General features: G+C 38.0%; 1 protein-coding gene across 1 annotated transcript in view; it reads right to left on the bottom strand.

The window, feature by feature from the left end:
- Positions 1-20974, bottom strand: part of PPEF1 (protein phosphatase with EF-hand domain 1) — a 122779-nt gene that overhangs the window by 47617 nt on the left and 54188 nt on the right. Inside the window, exons 6-8 of the mRNA XM_041740360.1 lie at positions 18585-18748; positions 9692-9806; positions 5979-6025 (exon numbers count right to left, since the gene is read on the bottom strand). Coding sequence (XP_041596294.1) covers positions 5979-6025; positions 9692-9806; positions 18585-18748 — 326 coding nt within the window. The remainder of the gene's footprint in view (positions 1-5978; positions 6026-9691; positions 9807-18584; positions 18749-20974) is intronic.

Genomic DNA, 20974 nt, shown 5'->3' with positions numbered 1-20974 from the left:
ATAGCCTTAATCTCCAAAGAAAAAGAATTGACTACTGTGGCAGCGTGAAGTGTATCAGTGATAGAGAAAAAAGAAAATATTTAATGATATTCCCAAATGGAAAGTCATGGGCATAGGGGGTGGAGAACATTAGGGAAAAGAGAAAGAGAAGGAAGACCAGGTGGCATGGCTTCCAAAGGACAGCATTAGTGTGACACTCATAGGGTGAAGAGTTAATTAGCTTCTCTCTGTCCATGTGCACCTCTTTCAGCTTCAGGAGGTCTCTGCTCACAGCATCAATTTAACAAACTAGTTTGCCAATACTTGATCCAAAGTTTCATGCTTTCCATGCAATGGGGAAAAAGCATCTTGAATTTCAGCAAGGCTAATTAAAGCTCTGAATGAAGTATTTCACATTGGTCACTCTAATTAAGCAAAAGTGGCTGATGAAAATTAACCTTTTCAGAAAATAAAATCTAAAAATATAACCTCACTAATGCTATGTAAATTGCTTCACTTGATGGTATTTGAAGCCATATAATGTTGAGATCCCCTTTTAGCAAAGGTCTGCCATGGTTAACAATGTGACACCGGAGGAAAGCATTCATTTCAAACGCAAATAGAATCATAGCTGAAAACATCTAGCTTAGTCTTAAGGTGCTAAATGATACAATTTTTAAGGACAACCAAATATGAAAGGAACCAAAATCTCAACACAAATAATCAAAAGCAATCAAGGGCATGAATCCCATTATTTATTACAGTGCACCACAACAAATGTGTGAAAATAAAATCTCAGATCCTCCAAAACTTTCTTTCATGATTTAGGTACTTACTAAATTTAAAATTCTTTGAACAGGTTGTCTTAAATTTCACCTTCTCCAGGAGGTCTCCCATGAGGTTAGGTGCCCCTTTAACGTGCTACCTTGTGCTTATCCCTGTCATTAATATGTCCCACCGTGACCTGTCTTGTCTTTATATTAGTTGACCTTCCCCACTAAACTGTGATGTCTCTCAGGCTAAAAACTGCACGTGAGTCATACTGTATTAGCAACCCATAGTAGAGTACCTCATTCATAATGGGTGTTTAATAAATACACATGAAATGAATAAACTTCATATTCATCTTTGTATCTTTTCAGTTTTCATATGTGCCTTGAACACTGCAAGAACCAGATGAAAGTCTATTAAATGAACAAATTAGTGGACAGACTCGCTTTTGTAAATGATCTGTTATAACAGTCCAAGTCTTGAACCAAACCAACCGCTTCATTGAAAAAAGTAATATGGCAAGGCATCTCAGGGACTCTACACTGGAACTCTCTCCCTCTCAGGCTCTGCCTTTGGTCCCCCTTGAACCAACCCCAGTCCTGACAAGGGAGAAATTGCCTAGCATAGCACCCGCTCAGAGACGAATAACAATTTTGCCTTGGGGAGCCTGGGTGGCTCAGTGATTGAGGGTCTGATCTGATCCCGGGGTCCTGGATCGAGTACCCCATCAGGCTCCTTGCAGGGAGCCTTCTTCTCCCTCTGCCTCTCTCTGTCTCTCATGAATAAATAAATAAAATCTTAAAAAACAAACACACAATTTTGCCTTAATTCAAAGCCTGGAGGCTTCCTGGTTTCTCTTTTGGGTTGAGTGAGAGGAATCAGAGCATAATATAAACTTTAGTGATTTACAGCTCCAAAGATCTCCAACAGGAGTACTTTGCCAAACTATTCCCAGCAATCCAAGTTCAATCAGAATGTGAATAAAATACACTTTGAGAAATTAAAAAAGAAAACAAACATGAATTGATAATTTTACTGAATTAAATAAATAATAAGAAATGAAGCAGACCAAGCTAAAGCACAGTCACTAGCTGCTTCTAAATAGAAGCTAGAGAGCCTGTGGCTCACACTGAGGGGCCTCAGCCTGTGCACTCCCGCAGGTGAACCGGAGGAAAGTGCTGCACACAGGGCATTTTACAAAAAATCGGGAATCAAATGCACACTGTTGATGCACTGAGGTTTGCAGTGAGCATCCTCTGCCATCACAGCAACCCTACCATTTCCTGAAACAAGAGAGAGATGGCTTCCGTCAGAGTTAACACCTACTGGCATCTGTGTGCAGCCACCATTGTATCTGGGGCTACAGAGAGAAATCCAATGCTCCCCTTCTCCTGCCTTGTTCCTAAGATGTGCTCTCTTTCCTCCTCATCTACTTTCCTGGCCCATGATGCTTCTCTCAACTAATCTTCCTTTTCCTTTTTTTTATTCTCATGTTCTTTTGTCCTCCTGTACCTAAGAGCCAATAATGATACTCACTCATACTGTAAGCATTGCTAAGATGAATTTTCCAGATCACTGAAGCTTACCCCTTTAAAAGCTAAAATGTGTTTTTAAATTACTTTAACCATTTTAACTCAGGGTTTTGAAAATGGGCCATTTGTTCTCCCTACCTCTTAACAGGGTGCACACCATAGCACTTGACACTTCCTTGACGACATAGGCTTGTCAATCTAAGCATCCTCTCAGGTACTTCTGAGAAATAGAGAACTCTCTTCCCTGTACACGTTTCCTATCTCATGCTTATAGGTCTAGATCTCTTCTGTCGGTAACAGCTTTACTTTTCATCCTCATCCTTGTTTCTCACTCTTGCCTTCCTCTCCTATTCCCTCATCTACTGTGGGGTGGGGAGCCAGGCAGGCCAACTTGCAGCGAGAATGTGTCAGACAGGATTTTACTGACATAACAACGTTCACTGGTCTTTGAATAAGGGCCTGGGGCCCACCCTCTGAGGAAAGTTCACTGGATTTGTGACAGCAGTTTACAGAACTGGGAGACCCTTTTTTTCCCTTACTTGTGGGTTTGGGACCACAAAGGAGTGCCAAGCGAAGATAAATAAGTACGTGGGAGCTCGCCCCCCGACAGCAGGGTGTCACTGTCCTTTGTATTCACATAGAAATATTGTTTTCCTGAACAGTTTGTGTGCCGTTTCAGGCTGCCCTGTACCCTTGTGATCCTATCATCATTCCTCATTTAAACTTAAGATAAAAAAAATGAGACAGAAAAAGACAAAATGTTGACTTTGGCAAGTGACATCATCATGTGAAGCAGCTTTCTTGTATGTCCCCCTGTCCCTTCTGGGCCTGCAGCTCCGGATACTCGCTGCCCCCGCTGCCCCTGAGCCGAGTGACTCACCATCATCACGGGCCCATCACGTCCTTCCCTCTCAGACACCACGAACGACAGCACCTTTTCAGCCTCTTTAGAGTGGAACCTTGCCATCATCAGTGGCTCCTTCCTCAGTTTCCCCTTTCAAACCAGGCCATTTTCAGATGCTGGTGCACAGGTTTTATCCCACATCCAAGATGCATTTTAGCTGCTTCTAGCTCACGTCTGTTAAAACTTGAATTCATGTTTTCCAAACATCCCTCTCACCTCCCTCTACCCAAATCCCTCCCAAATAAGAGTGCCCTACTCTCCCACTGCTGGGTTCTCAGTCTCCACTTCTGGAACGTTGTCGTTGGTTAACTCTCAAAATACTTCTTGCTTTCATGTGAATGCTATATTTTCACCTTTGGTTCTTTTTATGGCACTTCTTACCACCCACCTCCTCCTGTTCAGCCTTTACGTTAGCACTTTCCAGTTTTATATGTTCCATACTGCTCTGCTGATTGAATTAAAGAAACATGTTGCAATTCTCTCTTCCCCTGTCTACTCCCTGAGTCCTTTCCCTGATCACATCTTAATGTCTTCAACTACCTCTCAAGAAATTGGCGTTTCTGAATGCCTCCAAAGTCATTTTTCCCATCTAACTTACTCAACTCTTTGCCCTTTGATATATCTTCCCAAACCTCTAAAAACATAATCGCTGGATTTTCTCTTGTGGTTGTTCCCCACATCCTCCTGCCCCCTCTTCCTTCCTCCAATTGTAACTGTCAACAATAGCAGGATTGAACTTCTGAACATTTTCTATGGCACCATGAAATGAGTTAAACAAATCTCATTCCCCAAGCCATGTAACTCCTTAGTGTCCTCTCACCAGTCCATCTACCCACACTCCCACAGCTTTTCAATTTGGCCAGTAGAATCCCGCTTTCATGGTCAAGAAACTCTTTTCTGTCTTCAACTCAGTCAGGAAGACTTCTCTCTGGAAATCTGGGCCTTCCCTAAGAATGCTGCTGGACTCCTGACTCCTGCAGCCCTCTGGAAGGACAGGATTTGTTTCTCCACAGGGTGGATCCCTCAGGGTCAGGAGCTGGGGAGGGTTCACAGCCACTCCTCACACCCACTAAAAGACTCACATCTTGCTAACCTCAGGTCAAAGGGCCTCCTTCTTAGCCAGACCTCTGACTAGCCTTCCTCTCCCTGCTCCTCACCTCATGGTCCTGAGGCCAACTCACTTAACACACTGGCTTTCCATGTCCTAGACCCCCTCATTTCTAATATTCTCTCTCACTCGCTTCAGTCACCCACGTTCCAGACCCCGCCTTGGACTCACGCGTCCCCTAGTACTGTTCCTCGCATAACTTCCCACCATTGCTACTTCCTGAGGCCCGACCCAGTAAGTCTGCTCCCTCTCTCAGAAAGCATGCCAATCGGCAGTCTGGCCATTTTTCCTAGTTGACTGGCTCATCCCGACTCCTCTTCCTTCCCTGCCCAGCTCAGACTCTGGTGGATCTCGGCAATTGCTCTTTTACTATCACCATCGTCTCCCTACCAGGAAAACTTTGGCTGGGCTTCCTGGCATCAACCTAACTTCCTGGGCAGTCTCCCGCTTGCCCTGTTCCTGCTCCCGGGCTATCAAGTTCTAGATCCTTCTTTAGACCTCATGCAGTCTCAACCAAATCTCCTAAGTGCTGGCTCCATTCATCCACTCCTGGTTTGGCCCACTCCATTTCCTTCTTGGCTTCCACTCCAAATGAATAAAATTAAAACATTGCATTTCTGTTATGATTTATTAGTTTAAAAAATGCTTGGGGATATTTGTTATTTTATCCACAAGACAACCTTTTGTGGGATGGTAGCTCAAGAATATTACAACCAAAAAAAAAAAAAAAAAACCCAACTCAGTTTCATAAAAAATAAATAAATAAATAAATAAATAAATAAATAAATAAATAAAATAAATTTTAAAAACCCACTGAGTTTCATAGAAGTTATGTGGCTTACTTAAGCTCTCACAGTCTCCAAAGAATAGACATGATTGGCCATCATAATAATCAGAATATATTTTCTTTCAACCATCTGAGACACCTATGCCATGCCCAGTTATTCAACATGCTAGCTGTGAGGACTGACACAGGGATCAGAAACAGCGATCAAGGGATAATGGCAGAAGTCACCTTGGGATCAGTTTTCTATATACAGTTGTCCCAGAAGCAAATATTCAGGTGGTAACACTGGCTCAGACAGGGAAATGAATCCCATCGTAGAGATGCAGGGAAACTCCATGCCAGCCAAGTTGGTCTCTGCCCTCTGTGTGGGCCCCCACAACCAAAACCCAACAAATGAAAAGGAGTCACAGCGTTGGAAGAGCAACTAAGCTCAGTAATGGCGAATCAAGGTAAAGAGAGTTCAGAATTTACTAAGTGGGGCACTCCCTTCACACATAATTAGTGTGCTTTGAAGAGACTGGTATGTGACATGCTCACTTCTGAACAAAATAAAAACAAAACAGATTGTTCTCCTCCTCATCCTGTGCCATCTAGACATTTACAATGTGATAAAGAGCATAAATACAATCAGGTGCAAATCCCAATGGATATATAGGCTATAGGTAACAGTAATATTGAACAAAGACCCAAATTAAATTTTTGAAAGATTTTTTGGTGAAATATGTATTACAGAGCCAAAAAGATATCTATCTCTCTACAAATATTTCAGCTTCTTAGAAAAAAACTGTTACATACATCTGTATTTGTCCATATCCCTAATAACACCAATTTATTGTCTGCCTTAGTATGGGCCTCCCCCCAACAAAAATGCCACTATTTAGCAAAATAATTATTTACCTTATAGAAGATCAAAAAAAGATCATCCAGTTTCCCATGCAAATCACCTGGAGTGCAAATGAAAAATCACTATTCAGTAGGAAACAAGAAAAATGCCCATTTGTGACAGAATTTTTAAACTGAAATACTGCCGTACTGCCAATATAGTCCAAGCATTCTCAGGGCATTGGGGCTTTACCCTGATGGTATTAATTCGACAATTTGTTTTCATAGTTCTCTGTCCCCTTTCCTATGGGGGGCAGTGTCTGATCTTACAATCACCTATTCACTCCTACCACTGTGCAGCACTGGGCTTACCCCACACCAAGCACTGCATTAAAGGTTTACATGAATAATCCCGTTCTATCCTTACACCTGCTCCATGAGTTGGGTATTATTCTCATCATTCTTAGATAGAAAGGAGAATCAGAGTAGTTAACTGATGCAAAATTACCCACCTACCAAGTATCAGAGCTGGAATTCAAACGCAACTTTATCTCACTCAAAACTCAAGCTCTTAGTGATTATTCTGTATTGTTCACACTATAATCTGTAGGAGATCAGCAAGAGTATCTGTCAGTTGGCATTAAATGCCCAGTGCCTCTCATAGTACCTGGTGCATAATAGGTACTCAATAAATACATTTAATTGCTAAATGTACAGCTTTTTAAAGCCATGTATGTAAAGTCCTGTGTTAGAGAATATGCTCCAGCAATAGCATCTAAAATTGAAAAATTGTGAGTTGACATTCTTTTGATGAGACAGTTATAGGAAGTAAAAATAAAGCATGACTTTATAAAACTCAGCTAACTAAGGGAAACCATATGAATATATAAAGCCATTAACTAAAAATTAACAGTGAATATATTGGTCAAAAGCCCTATTTGGATAACTATTTCTAGGTAAAATATCTATCTTTCATAGGCTCTGATCATAAAATTTTATTCTTTGCATCCAACTTGATTACCAAAAGAATGCAATATAGAAATACCTTTCCTTGGTTTGCTTAAAATTCCACAACCAAAATCAACCAAATATATGGAACAGAAGACTGCAATTATAATGAGAACAATAAAATAAAAGTCCTGTATCACCAGCACTTATTTACAAAATGACCATAATATTAAGAGCATATTAATGCTATTATATACTTAAATCTCACTGCTTTCATATGATTGTACTCCAAATCCAAGGAAATAAAAGTGGAAAGACTTCTTACTTATAAATTAAATATATATTTTAAATTATTCTATTTTACTAATTTTCTTTAGGGTGACTTGTCTTTCAAAGATTTGAGTAGACAAAATTGTTGCAGCTGGCATGCTAAAAAATGAATTGGTTTCAGTATATTAGGGATTAAGGCTATATAAATATTTTTAACTTCTATTGGACAGTAATAGATAAAACCTGATGTATCATGGAAAGATAAGCCACAGAGAGATATTTCCACTGCAAACAAAAACATGAGTACAGAATTGGTTATTTTTTATAATGTAACTATAGACTAAAACACCTTCTGCATGTGTATTGAAAACTGTGTAGCATGTTGAGATGTTCAGGTAAAAAAATGCATCTGGAAATTGAAATTAAAATAATGGTAAAATTTCATGATACTTTCTCTCCCCCTCCTAGTACTGTCTTAAACAGATGTTTTTGAAGATACAGCCCAAATTTTGAATTTTAAATGATGACCTAATTTATTTAAGTTTAATGGGGCTATAACCACCAAAAATAGGGAAATTACTGGCCTTGGCTTTTCCCTCTAGCAATGGTGCTACATGGAAAAATGTCTGGAAATAAATGTCCAAGATGTGGAGATCTTGAAGTGAATGAACTGTCTGATCAATCCATTCCCTAGACTTTGTCTCATGATGGAAAATGCAACATCAATCAGAGAGATGCATGATGGGAGTTGGGATAGCAGATATGGGGCTGGCCCTAACTTCGGATGCAGGGGACCTGATTTTTTATTCTGACCCCGCCACTAACAAGCCGAGGTGAGTGAGCCTGGTTGTGGTGGGGAAGAGTTACCACATAGAAATGTAAGGAAGGAAGGGTGCCTGGTTGGCTCATTCAGTAAAACATGTGACTCTTGATCTTTGGGTTGTAAGTTTGAGTCCCACACTGGGTGTAGAGAATACTCAAAAATAAAATCAAGAAAGAAAAGAAAGAAAAGAAAAGAAAAGAAAAGAAAAGAAAAGAAAAGAAAAGAAAAGAAAAGAAAAGAAAAGAAAAGAAAAGAAAAGAAAAGAAAAGAAGAGAAAAGAGAAAGAGAGGAAGAAAAGAAAAGAAAGAAAAGAAAAGGAAGAAAGAAAGGAAGAAGAGAAAAGAGAAAGAGAGGAAGAAAAGAAAAGAAAGAAAAGAAGAAAAGAAAAGGAAGAAAGAAAGGAAGAAGAGAAAAGAGAAAGAGAGGAAGAAAAGAAAAGAAAAGAAAAGAAAAGAAAAGAAAAGAAAAGAAAGAAAGAGAGAAGGCAATACATTTTCCTCTCTGGGCCTCAATTTCATCCACAACAACAAGTGACAGACTAGTCCCAGTAAGAATCATTTAGCTCTTGCACTGTGTGATGCCAGGACACCTCTGTCTTCTAATTCACGTCTTCTAGATCCTTTTACCCAAAGATAAGTCTACAATGGCAACTGGAAACATGTGGGAGCAGATCTCTCTCTCTGTTTGGCTTATTATACACATTCAGACAGCATATGGAGCCCTGCCTCCATGGACGCCATGGGTTGTTGGCATGGCTTCTCGAGCTTCATGACCTCAAGTCTTAATCTCTGTGAAAAGTAAGAGCCAGGGAGGTCTTAAATAAAAGGCTCCCACTGCTGAGATGCATCATCTGTCAGGCAGACAGGTGTGTTGGCCTGATCAGGTTGGAACTGAACCACTGAAGATGCTTCAAAAGCCTGAGTCTGAGCATGTAGTGTGTCCTGTTGCATCAAGTCCCTATCACCACTATCAGATGCTGGGAATGGAAATGGTTTTACTAGATTGTCAAATCCACTTCTACCTGCCAGAGGAAAAGAAACACAGACTAAAAATTGATTTGGAAAATAACAATCACTGTTTTGTAACCTAAAGGCCTAATTAGAAGTTAAGGGAATTGCTGTTCCTTCCACGCACCCCATTCTCAGACAGTTGCAAGCCTGCTGAGCACCAACTGTGTTGAATTTCAATGTGTACCGTTTCTTGAAGCAATATCCTGCCCGGCTGGCCTATATGATAACAAAATCTCAAGTCTTGTTATTTAGAAGAACAAGGAACAGATTTCTGGGACATTCCCACTCTTCTAAAAGCTGCATAGACCAGTTGGAAAAATCTAAAACAGCAGCCAAGGGCAGAGAAGAGTTTAATCTCCACGCTGCCTCAGGCTTTTTGCCTCCCAGCCTAAGTGGCGCATGGAGGCCCACCTAAGGAAACGTAACACAGAGCAAAGATAATGAGAGCTAGATGGAGGGCAAAGAACGGTGATTCCACCCATGGGTGGTTTTCTGTATTAAAATGCTGCATGCCTTTATAAAAAGCTATGAGTTCTTTAATTTCTCACATAATTAATTCCTGCCAGCTGGTATGCAAAACAAAGACAAGATGGGGAACAGTATTATCATGATAGATAACTCTATATTAACACTCTTCCCTTAATACAGTCCAATTTACACAGTTTTCAAGTTAAGCAAACGATGTAGAACCAAGACACTCCTAAATATTAATTTGGCAGCTCTGCTCTGAAACTTACCACAGATTGTTAACTCTTTGGAGGGAGAAGTTTTTACGTGAGTGAAGTTCGGCATTTGCTTCAGGACTTTCTTGGTTTCAAATAACACCTCTAAGACATAATGAGCATGAAGTATCTGTGAGGGGGAAGCAGAGGAAATACATATAACTATAATATAAATATATAAATATAACTAGCAAGAAAGGCATAACTACGTAGAAAGCTGTAACAGTGGAGCATATGAGCCCATTTCAGGAAGCTGTATTGCAGGATAATGTCTAAACTATTCTCAGATAGATTATTCTAGCAATGTGTCTGGCATACAATAAGCCCTCACTAGAGATTTGTAAACTGAATGAATAAATGGTTCCTAGGACATTTATACTTTCCTGTTCTTAACTGATATCACCCATTCACAGAACGTCTCTGATAGATCCCAAGAGAAGTGATTGAGTTGTATGTGTGTGGGGGGTACCTCCCTTGCCCCAGGGAAACATGCAGACAAAAATTAAAAATAAAAAAGAAGCAAGGAAAGGAGAAAGAGAGAGAAGGAGAGAGACTGTGGAAGAGGAGCTGCTTTGCATTTGTTTGGGACATCCTGCCTCCTGGGATGGCAGCCAGGTGGTGGTGCTGGGTTCGCAGATCTCACAAGGCAGCCAGAGCAGCCCCAAGAAACCCCTGAGCCAAGAATCCCAGGTGGCTCAATGTTGGGTGCACAGACATGAGAGTATACAGAACAGCAAGTACATTTATATACTGGTCTAAATATAAAACATATTCCAAACCCAAATAAATCATTTGCATTACCTCCTATTACGACTATTCATCCAATTGCCCTCCTCCAGTTAGCGTTGATGATGTCATTGTTTTGGACAGATTTATTCCACTTTCTCTGCTGGGCTTTTGTTTGTTTTAAATCTAGTGTGTTATTCTTCAGTTTTAAAAAAATTATAAAATACCCCAAATACATAATCCCCAAAGGAATATAGCCAATACAAATGTAACGGATGCTACCAGCACTTCATGGGTCAGGACTATTTCCACCACCTGAAATGGGGCTAGCCAAAATCAAGATGTGCTGTGAGTGCAAAACACACACTGGATTTCAAAGACTCGGTATATGAAAAAAAAAGTAAAATGTCTCATTAAAAACTTTTAACGGAGGGGGAGGGCACTTGATGGGATGAGCACTGGGTGTTATGCTATATGTTGGCAAATTGAACTCCAACTAAAAAAAATTAAAAAATAAACAAATAATAAAATAAAATAAAAACTTTTTTTTAATTTACCCATTCCACAATTTTTATTTATTTTTTATTTTTATTTTTTTAAATTTTTAATTGGTGTTCAATTTGCCAACATATAGAATAACACCCAGTGCTCATCCCATCAAGTGCCCCCCTCAGTGCCGGTCACCCAGTCACCTCCACCCCCCCGCCCACCTCCCTTTCTACCACCCCTTGTTCATTCCCCAGAGTTAGGAGTCTCTCATGTTCTGTCTCCCTTTCTGATATTTCCCACTCATTTTTTCTCCTTTCCCCTTTATTCCCTTTCACTATTTTTTATATTCCCCAAATGAATGAGACCATATAATGTTTGTCCTCCGATTGACTTATTTCACTCAGCATAATACCCTCCAGTTCCATCCATGTGGAAGCAAATGGTAGGTATTTGTCATTTCTAATGGCTGAGTAATATTCCATTGTATACATAGACTCATTAAAAACTTTTAACGGAGGGGGGCACTTGATGGGATGAGCACTGGGTGTTATGCTATATGTTGGCAAATTGAACTCCAATAAAAAAAGTCAAAAAATAAATAAACAAATAAATAAATAATAAAATAAAATAAAAACTTTTAACAGGAGTATATATTAAAATGATAATTTCATACATTGGATTAAATACAGTATTAAAATGATTTTTATCTTTTACATTTTTAAAAGTTTATTTATTTTAGTAATCTTTATACCCAATATGTTTTCAATTTTTTAATGTGACGACTAGACCATTTTTAATTATGTTTGTGGCTCATATTATATTTCTATTGGATACTACTGGTTTAGATTATTAAAGGCCGAGAGGGGTCATTTCTATACATTGTTCAGATACTGTTTTGATTATGGGTTTCAGGAAAGATAGAATTCTTTGTTCCTTTGGCACAATCCTGTCTCATGGTGTCTTAAAATTTCTATTTGCATAGCTATTAAAATAATAAAACTATTTTCTATCCCAGATTCCCAAAATATGATTTAAGTTTGGAGAATTTTCATGATTAAATATACCTTTTTTTGAGAGAGAGATAGAGAGCAGGGGTAGGAGCAGAGGGAAAGGGAGAGAGAATCTTAAGCAGAATACATGAGTATCAATACTTGCTTAGAATGCTGTCTTTCAATAGCATTATAATTGTTTTTATAGTTACAATATTAATACTCAAAAAAGTTAACTTAGATGTTGGTTTCTACATTTATAGAGATGGTCAGAGTAAATAGCAACTTAAATAAAATATTCATATTCTTTTAAAGCCAATGAGGAAGGAAAATACTACTTTTAAAGGATATTTCTTTTTATGAAGTAACAAGTTTTCAAATGGAAAAAAATCTCATTTTTTAGTTGAATAAAAAGTTAAATAGTAAAAAGGAGTATAACTGGAAAGCAATTTTCCTTCTTCCCCACTCAGTCCCTGTCCCCAGAAACAGTCACTGTTAAGGGTGTCTTCATTATCTTTCTAAAACATATTCTATGCGTTGGCAGCATATAAAAATTAATATAACCACATATGAATATGTAATATTAATATATATTCTATTCTATAAACATATAATCCCTTAAACAAAATGTGGGATATATTCATACAAAGGAATGTTATTCAACTAAAAGTAGGAATGAAATACTGACATATGCTAAAACATGGATGAACCTTGAATACATTTTGCCAAGCAAAAGCCAGACACCAAAGGTCACATACTTTAGGATTACATTTATATGAAATGCCCAGATTAGACAAATTTGTAGAGACAGAAGGCAAATTAGTGGTTGCAAGGGGCTGGGGAGAAGGGGCAATGGGGACTGCTTGATGAGTACAGGGTTTTGTTTTGGGGTGATGAAATGTTCTGAAATTAGATAGTGGTGATGATAGCACAACATTTTGAATATAGTAACACCTGCTAAATCATACACTTTAAAATGATCTATTTATGTTTACATGATCTATTTTATATGAATTTATCTTAACTTTTAAAAATCAAAATATATAAATACTTTTTTTTTTTTACAAATGGGAACACACTGCACTCTCTGTTGAGCCTGTCTTCCCCTAACAGCATAATTTTCTCATTTTTGTAAAGTCAGAATTATGATCTTTTCTGTTACGGCTCCTTGGATATTTGTTATATCTCTTCTCTCTCTTTAAACATATTAAGCATACTTATAAACTCTGAGTCTGATAATGCCATTGTCAAAATATTGGTCTGTTATTTATTGGTTGCCTCAGTTTTCTGTCATGAATCTTATATCTTCCTATGCTTGGTTAATATTTGTATTAAATTCTGGACATTGTACATAACAACTTGAAGAAATAATTTGAGGCCTATCTTCTTCCAGAAAGGATTTACCTTTTCATTTGGCAGGTGGCTAGAAATACCAGCTATCCAGGATAATCTCAATTCAATTTCAGGAATTAGATGATTCCAAGCTTTGATTCAATCCCTACAGAGACAGTCTACTTCTAGCTCACTCTTACTCCTAGGGTATGCCCTTAGGGTCCTAACCTGAGAATGAGGGTTTGGGGGTAATGTCAGAGAAAATAATGGAATAGGTAGCTCACAGGTCCTATCCCTCCACAAAAACACTGAAAACTCAAGCAAAGAAACTGTCAAAATCAACTTTCACAGAACTTTGGAAAGTAAAGTTCACAGCAACCAAGCAAAGGCTGAATCAAGAAAAAGGCAACTTAAAAATGGTTCAGTGCAAGCAGAGAATAAAGGCTAAAATAGGTTTGTAAACAGCCTAGCTAAGCAGTGAAGTGTACCAACACAGAGCCCATCTGCAAAGACAAGGCTTGTCTTTGCTTTGCATTGCTTCTGTCTCTGTCCCACTCTCTATTTCATTCTCTCTCTTTCTCTCTTTCTCTCTCTCTAGCTCCTGGTGTTCAAGGAAATCTCTGTAAAACACTAGTTGAATACAAACTAAAAGGACAGAGACTTCAGAGACCTCACACACAACTAGACCTAGCATACATCTATAGAACACTCCACCCAACAACATCAGGCTACACATTTTTTTAACAAGAGCATATGGAACATTCTCCAGGATAGACCAGATGTTAGGCCACAAAATAAGCTTCAATAAATTCAAAAAGATTGGAATCATGCAAAGTATCTTATCTGATCACAATGGAATGAAGCTTGAAATCAATAACAGAAGGACAACTGAAAAATTCACAAATATGTAGAAATTAAACAACATAATCAATAGGTCAAAGAAGAAATCACAAAGGAAATTAGAAGCCACTTTGAGATGAATGAAAATGAAAACGTTACACACAAAAATATATGGGATGGGGATCCCTGGGTGGCTCAGCGGTTTGGTGCCTGCCTTTGGCCCAGGGTGTGATCCTGGAGACCCGTGATTGAGTCCCACATTGGGTTCCCTGAATGGGGCCTGCTTCTCCCTCTGCCTGTGTCTTTACTTCTCTGTGTGTGTGTGTGTGTCTCTCATGAATAAATAAATAAAATATTAAAAAATATATATATATATATGGGATGTAGCAAAAGCAATGCTCAGAGAGAAATTTATAATTGCAAATGCCTACATTAAAAAGAAGAAAGATCTCAAATGAAAAGCCTAACGTGACACCAAGGAACTAGAAAAAGAACAAACTAAGCCAAAAACTAGCAGCAGAAGAAAAAGGACTAGAGTTCAGATAAATGAAATAGACAACAGAAAAACAAGAGATAAAATTAGCAAAACTCAAAATTGATTCTTTGAAAAGATTAACAAAGTTGACAAACCTTTAGCTAGACTGACAAAGAAAAAGAAAAACAAAGAAAATGCAAATAACTATAATCAGAACTAAAAGTGGGACATTACCACCAATCTTAAAGAAATAAAAATAATTATAAGAGAATATTATGAATAATTATACATTAACAAATTAGATAATTTAGATGAAATGGACAAATTCCTGGAAACATACAAATTCCCAAAACTGATTCAGGAAGAAATAGAAAATCTGAATAGGGGGATCCCTAGGTGGCTCAACGGTTTGGCACCTGCCTTTGGCCCAGGGTGTGATCCTGGAGTCCTGGGATTGAGTCCCACATTGGGCTCCCTGCATGGGGCCTGCTTCTCCCTCTGCCTATGTCTCTGCCTCTCTCTCTCTCTCTCTCCTCTCTCTCTCTCTCTCTCTCTCTGTGTGTGTGTGTGTGTGTGTGTGTCTCATGAATAAATAAATAAAATCTTTAAAAAAAAGAAAATCTGAATAGATCTAAGACAAGTAGAGATTGAATCAGTAATCAAAAACCTCCTAACAAGGAAAATCCAAGACAGCCAACTTCACTGGTGAACTCTACTGAACATTTAAGGAATTAACACCAATCCTTCTTAAATTCTTCCAAAAAAGCGAAGAGGAATAAACAATTCCTAACTCATTCTATGAAGCCGATATTACCCTAATACCAAAGTCAAATAAAGACACCATAAGAACATACACATCAATATCCATTCTAAATAAAATGCAAAACAAAAAACAAAAACAACTTCAACAAAATATCAGCAAAAAAAATCCAATAAAAATTTAAAAGAATCATAGACCATGACCCAGTGGGATTTATTCCAGGAATACAAGGTGATTCGATGCACACAAAAAATTAATCAGTGTAATACACACATTAATAGAGTGAAGGAAAAAAACACACAATCATTTCAATTGGTGTAAAAAAGTATTTGACAACATCTAACACCTTTTTATGATAGAACCACTCAGAAAACTAGGAATGGAAGAAAATGTCCTCAACATGATGAAGGACATTGATAAAAAACCCACAACTAACATCAAACTCAATGGTGAAAGACTGAAAGCCTTCCCACCTAAGATCAAGAACAAGACAAGCATAACAAGCCCTCACCACTGTTATTTAACATTGTACTGGAAATTCTAGCCAGGGTAATTAGGCAAGAAAAAGAAATAAGAGGCATCTAAACAAAAAAGGAAAAAATAAAACTATATCTATTCCCAGATGACATGATCCTATATATAGATTGTCTCAAAATACACACACTACTAAAGCTAAGAAATGAATTCAGCAGTGGCAGAGTAAAAGCTCAATCCATAAAAATCAATTGTCCTTTTATACACCAATAATGAGCAATCCAAAAGGGAATTAAGAAAGCAATCCCTTTTACAATGGCAATAAAGAGAATAAAATACCAAGGAATAAATTTAAGGTAGTAAAAGACTTGTGCACTGAAAATTAGAAAACATTGCTGAAAGAAATCAAAGAAGACCTAAATAAATGAAAGATATCCTGTGTTTATGAATTGGAAGGCTTAATATTGTCAAGATGGTAATACTATCCAGAGTGATCTACAGATTCAATACAATCCATACCAAAATCCCAATGGGCTTTTTTACAGAAATGGAAATGTCAATCCTTAAATTCATTGCAAGGGGAACCCAAATACCAAAACGATATTGAAAAAGAAGAGCTAAATTGAAGAATTTATGCTTCCTGATTTCAAAACTTAACTACAAAGCTATAGTAATTAAGACAATGTAATGACATAAGGATAGACACATATACAAATGAAGAGAACTGGGAGTCCAGACATACATTAATACATCTATGGCCTATGGTCTATTAGTTTTCAGCATGGGTCTCAAGACCATTCAATGGGGGAAAGAACGGACTCTTAACAGAAGGTGTTAGGACAACTGCATATCCACATGCAAAGAACAAAGTTGGACCCCTACCTCACACCATATACAGAAAGTAACTGAAAATGGTTCATGGAACTAAATTTAAGAGTTAAAACCATAAAATTCTTAAAAGGAACTATAAGGAGTAAATCTTCATGATCTTGGATTTGGCAATGTATTCTTAGATAAAAGATAAAAACACAAGCAATCAAAGAAAAAAATAGATACTTTGGACTTCATCAACATTAGAAACTTTTGTGAATCAAGGCATTATCAAGAAAGTAGAAAGAACCTACAGAATGAAAAAAATTTTTCAAATCATACATTGGAGGGGTGCCTGGGTGGCTCAGTTGGTTAAGCGTCAGACTCTTAGTTTCCGCTTGGGTCATGGTCTCAGGGCCGGGGAATCAAGGCCTGCATCACTGAGCTTCCTGGTCAGCGGGGAGTCTTCTAGAGATTCTCTCTCTCCCTTTCCCTCTGTCCCTCCACCCCACAGTTTCTCTCTCTCAAATAAATAAATAAATAAATAAATCCTTTTAAAAAATCATATATCTGATAAGAGATTTATATCCAGAATATATAAAGAACTCTTACAACTCAATAATAAAAAGACAAATAACCTTATTTCAAAATGGGCAAAGCATCTAAGTAGATATTTCTCCAAAGAATGTGTACAAATGCCCAGTAAACATGGTATAGATGTTCAACATCTTCAGTCATTAGGGAAATGCAAATCAAAACCACAATGAGGTATCACTTCACATGCAACTAGGATGGCTATAATAAAAATACAATTACAAAGAATAAACAAAAGCAAATAACAAGTGATGACAAAAAAAATGTGAAGAAATTGGAACCCTCATGCATTGCTGGTGGGAAGGTAAAGAGGCACAGCCACTGTGGAAAACAGTTTAGCAGCCCCTCAAAAAGTTAAACAGAGTGACCATATGACCCAGCAGTTCCACTCCTAGATATATATACTCAAGAGAACTGAGAACACATTCATACAAAAACCTGTATGTGAATGTTTATAGAAGCATTGTTCATGATAGCCCAAAGGTAGAAAAAAATCCAAATGTCCATCCACTGATGAATGAATAAACAAAATGTGGTATATCCATATAACAGAATATTAGTCAGTCATACAAATAAAGGAGCAATGAAACATGTTATGACATGAATGTACCTTAACAACATTATGCTAAGTGAAAAAGCCAGATACAAGAGGCTACATATTATAGAATTCTATACATGAAATGCCCAAAATAGACAAATCTGTAGAGACAGAAAGTAGAATAATGGGTGCCAGTGGGGAGGGAAGAGGGAATGGTAATGGGTATGGAATTTCTTTGGGGGTGATGAAAATGTTTTGGAGTTAGTCCTGGTGATAGTTGCACAATTTTGTGACTGTGCTAAAAACCACTGAACTGTACACTTTCTTTCTTATTTATTTTTCATTGGAGAATTGTTGACACACAATGTTACATTAGTTTGAGGTGTACAACACAGTGATTTGACAACTCTGTATGTTACGCTGTACGCTGTGCTCAGCCGCAAGTATAGTTACCTACCATCTGCCACCATACAACGCCACCACAGTACTCTCGACTATATTCCCTATGCCGTAGCTTTAATCTTGATGACTTATTCACTCTATAACTGGAAGCCTGATCTCCTACTCCCTTTCACCCACTTTGCCCATCCCCCCCACCCTTAAATCATTCACTTGAAAATGATGAATTTTACAATATGAATTGTATCTCAGAAAAAGGAAAAGGAAATGCATAAGCCTATATACAGACAGGAAGTTGCTGTGCATCTGAGGAGACTTCTATTTAATAGGTTAAGGAAAGCAAAGGGTAGCTCTCACTTATTATGAAGCTTTTCCCCAAAGGAATGCATTTCTGCTATAGTATTTTTCATCCATTCATTCAACAGATAGTCACTGAGCACATGCTATGTATAAGAATCAGGGCAGTATCTGCTTCCACTTGCCTGTTGTTGCTTGAAGGCCTCAACAAGTAAATCAATATCAGTAAAAGTGAGAGGAAATTGCAGCCGAGGACCACGATAGGAGTCTGGGACGTCTATGTGTGAGACATAATCCTGTCTATCCTTGTAGTCCTGGAGGGTGCTACCAAAAAGTCGAGCAACTAATTCTGGAAAAGGAAAGACAGAAAGGGTGGGGGAATCAACATTCCCATACTTAAAATTCAATAAATATCTTCTTGAATATTGAGCCAATGTAAGGCAGTGTGCTACAGGTATTATGAATATCAAGATATCCCACATTTAATCACGAGGAAGGATTTGTTCTCAGATCATTAGGTACATTCACATGAATCACCCTCATCCCTTCCCGAGTGGACATTGTACCAAAGCAGTGAGTTCATTGGTAGGGAAGAGGAGAAACTCAGGGAAAACTGGTCATTCAAGGTACTATGATGCTCTGAACCTCTACCTCTACATTTTTTGCCTACTCTTACATTGCAGATTTTTACAAATAGGGCTGAAAACATAATAATGTATTGTATTTGATTCAAACATCTGTGCTATTCAGGATCTACAGAAAATTAAACTGCAGCATTCAATTTTTCCCCTGTTAAGCACTTCAAATTTTACTTAGCTATAATAGATTTGTTTCTCTCTTCACATAAAAACAGATTTTCTGACATGATTTTCTTTTTCTTCTTGATAACAAAGCAGATAAAGTTAGATGATGAACCACAGGCAGAAATACCCACAGGGCCTCTCTCTGAGAGAAATATTTCTATGTAACAGATTGCCTGCACTGCCCATTTCAGTAGGTGCTGAGGCCCAGGGTCCCTTTCTTGCTAGGCCACCTATCAAACAGTCAGGCCAAGAACAGAAATCTGGCCAATGTCGGTGGAGAAAGATGAAAGGGGATATGGTAGACTGATTGCAAAAGTGACCCCAATTGTCTATCCTAACCTCTAGCCTGGCTCTTGTCAAGATTCTATTTCCCCAGGCTTCAAATCTGGGTTGTTGGGTTCATGATTTGTGTTAGCCTAAAGAATGTGGTAGAAGTGTTATGTACCATTTCTAAGCCAAGACCTTAGAAGGCCTTGTATGCTTCCATGCTTTCTCTTTTGGACCTATATTACTGCCACAAAGCCCAAGCTAGCCTAATGAAAGCTTCAAGACTATGGAGAACAAAACTGAGTCACCCCAGCCAAGGTCATCCTAGATCAGCCATCAGCCAGCAGACCTCCAAACACATGAGTGAACTCTCACCAAGACTTGAGAAAAACTGCCAAATCAAGCCTGCCAAGATCAGCAGAAACACTCGGATAATCTGTAGACTTGTGGGCAAGAAGTGTTTATTACATGCCACTGAGCTATTGTGGTTGTTTAACACACAGTGTTATTTCGTTAAGAGATAACAGATACGGAGGATGATGATGTATTCTTCAACTCATTAACACTGAATGCTACCAAGCCAATGGGAATCAGAAGTTCTCTGCAAGCTGTTTCTATATTTTTGAATATTTAGAATGGACATGTTTAGAAAGTATGACGTCAGCAGATGTAGATAGAATACATTTCTTTTCATGATCCAGTTATGCTGAGAGATTCCAGTTAAGAACTAAACTTGAAAAAAAAACGTTATTTTTTCAAAAAAATATGTATGTCGGGCAGCCCGGGTGGCTCAGCGGTTTAGCGCCGCCTTTAGCCCAGGGCCTGATCCTGGAGACCTGGGATCGAATCCCACGTCAGGCTCCCTGCATGGAGCCCGCTTCTCCCTTTGCCTGTGTCTCTGCCTCTCTCTCTCTCTCTCCCTGTATCTCTCGTAAAAAAAAAAAAAAAAATCTTAAAAAATATATATATATGTTATAATATTTGATAATTTAAAAATGCTTTCTAAATTATTGGGTGCCCCAATATTTCTTTGGTGGTGGTTGATGATGTTTTACAAGAAGTTAAATTTAGGAATAATAATGTACGTCTTCAGTGTGGTCCATCACAGTGTATTTTATTCATTTGGATTTGGTTTGAGATTTAAGAATAACTTAATTACTCCCTGTAATGTTTGAAAACTAGAAATGCAGAGCAGCTTGGTAAATTTTATCTCAGATTCCATTGTGCAAGCAATAAAGCCTAAATACTCTACCTATCTTAATGATTGTACCATTTCGCTCATGGAGATATATCTTCCTGACTCTATACATTTTAATATGGAGATCCTCTTGGGAAAACAACAATAACAACAAAGAAACACAAAAAAACCCCACCGGTCTCACTATACCATGTTATAACTGACTCATTGAGTAATTCCTACTGAAAGGTACAAGCATGAAAAAAAAAAAGGTACAAGCATGAAATGATTTTCTTTTCCCAATCATGGCCTTCACCTATGCTCTGTC

This window comes from Vulpes lagopus, chromosome X, assembly GCF_018345385.1.
Source record: "Vulpes lagopus strain Blue_001 chromosome X, ASM1834538v1, whole genome shotgun sequence".
NCBI classification, from domain to species: domain Eukaryota; kingdom Metazoa; phylum Chordata; class Mammalia; order Carnivora; family Canidae; genus Vulpes; species Vulpes lagopus.
The sequence above is the reverse complement of the archived record's forward strand: the minus strand, read 5'-3'. Positions and strand labels throughout refer to the sequence as shown.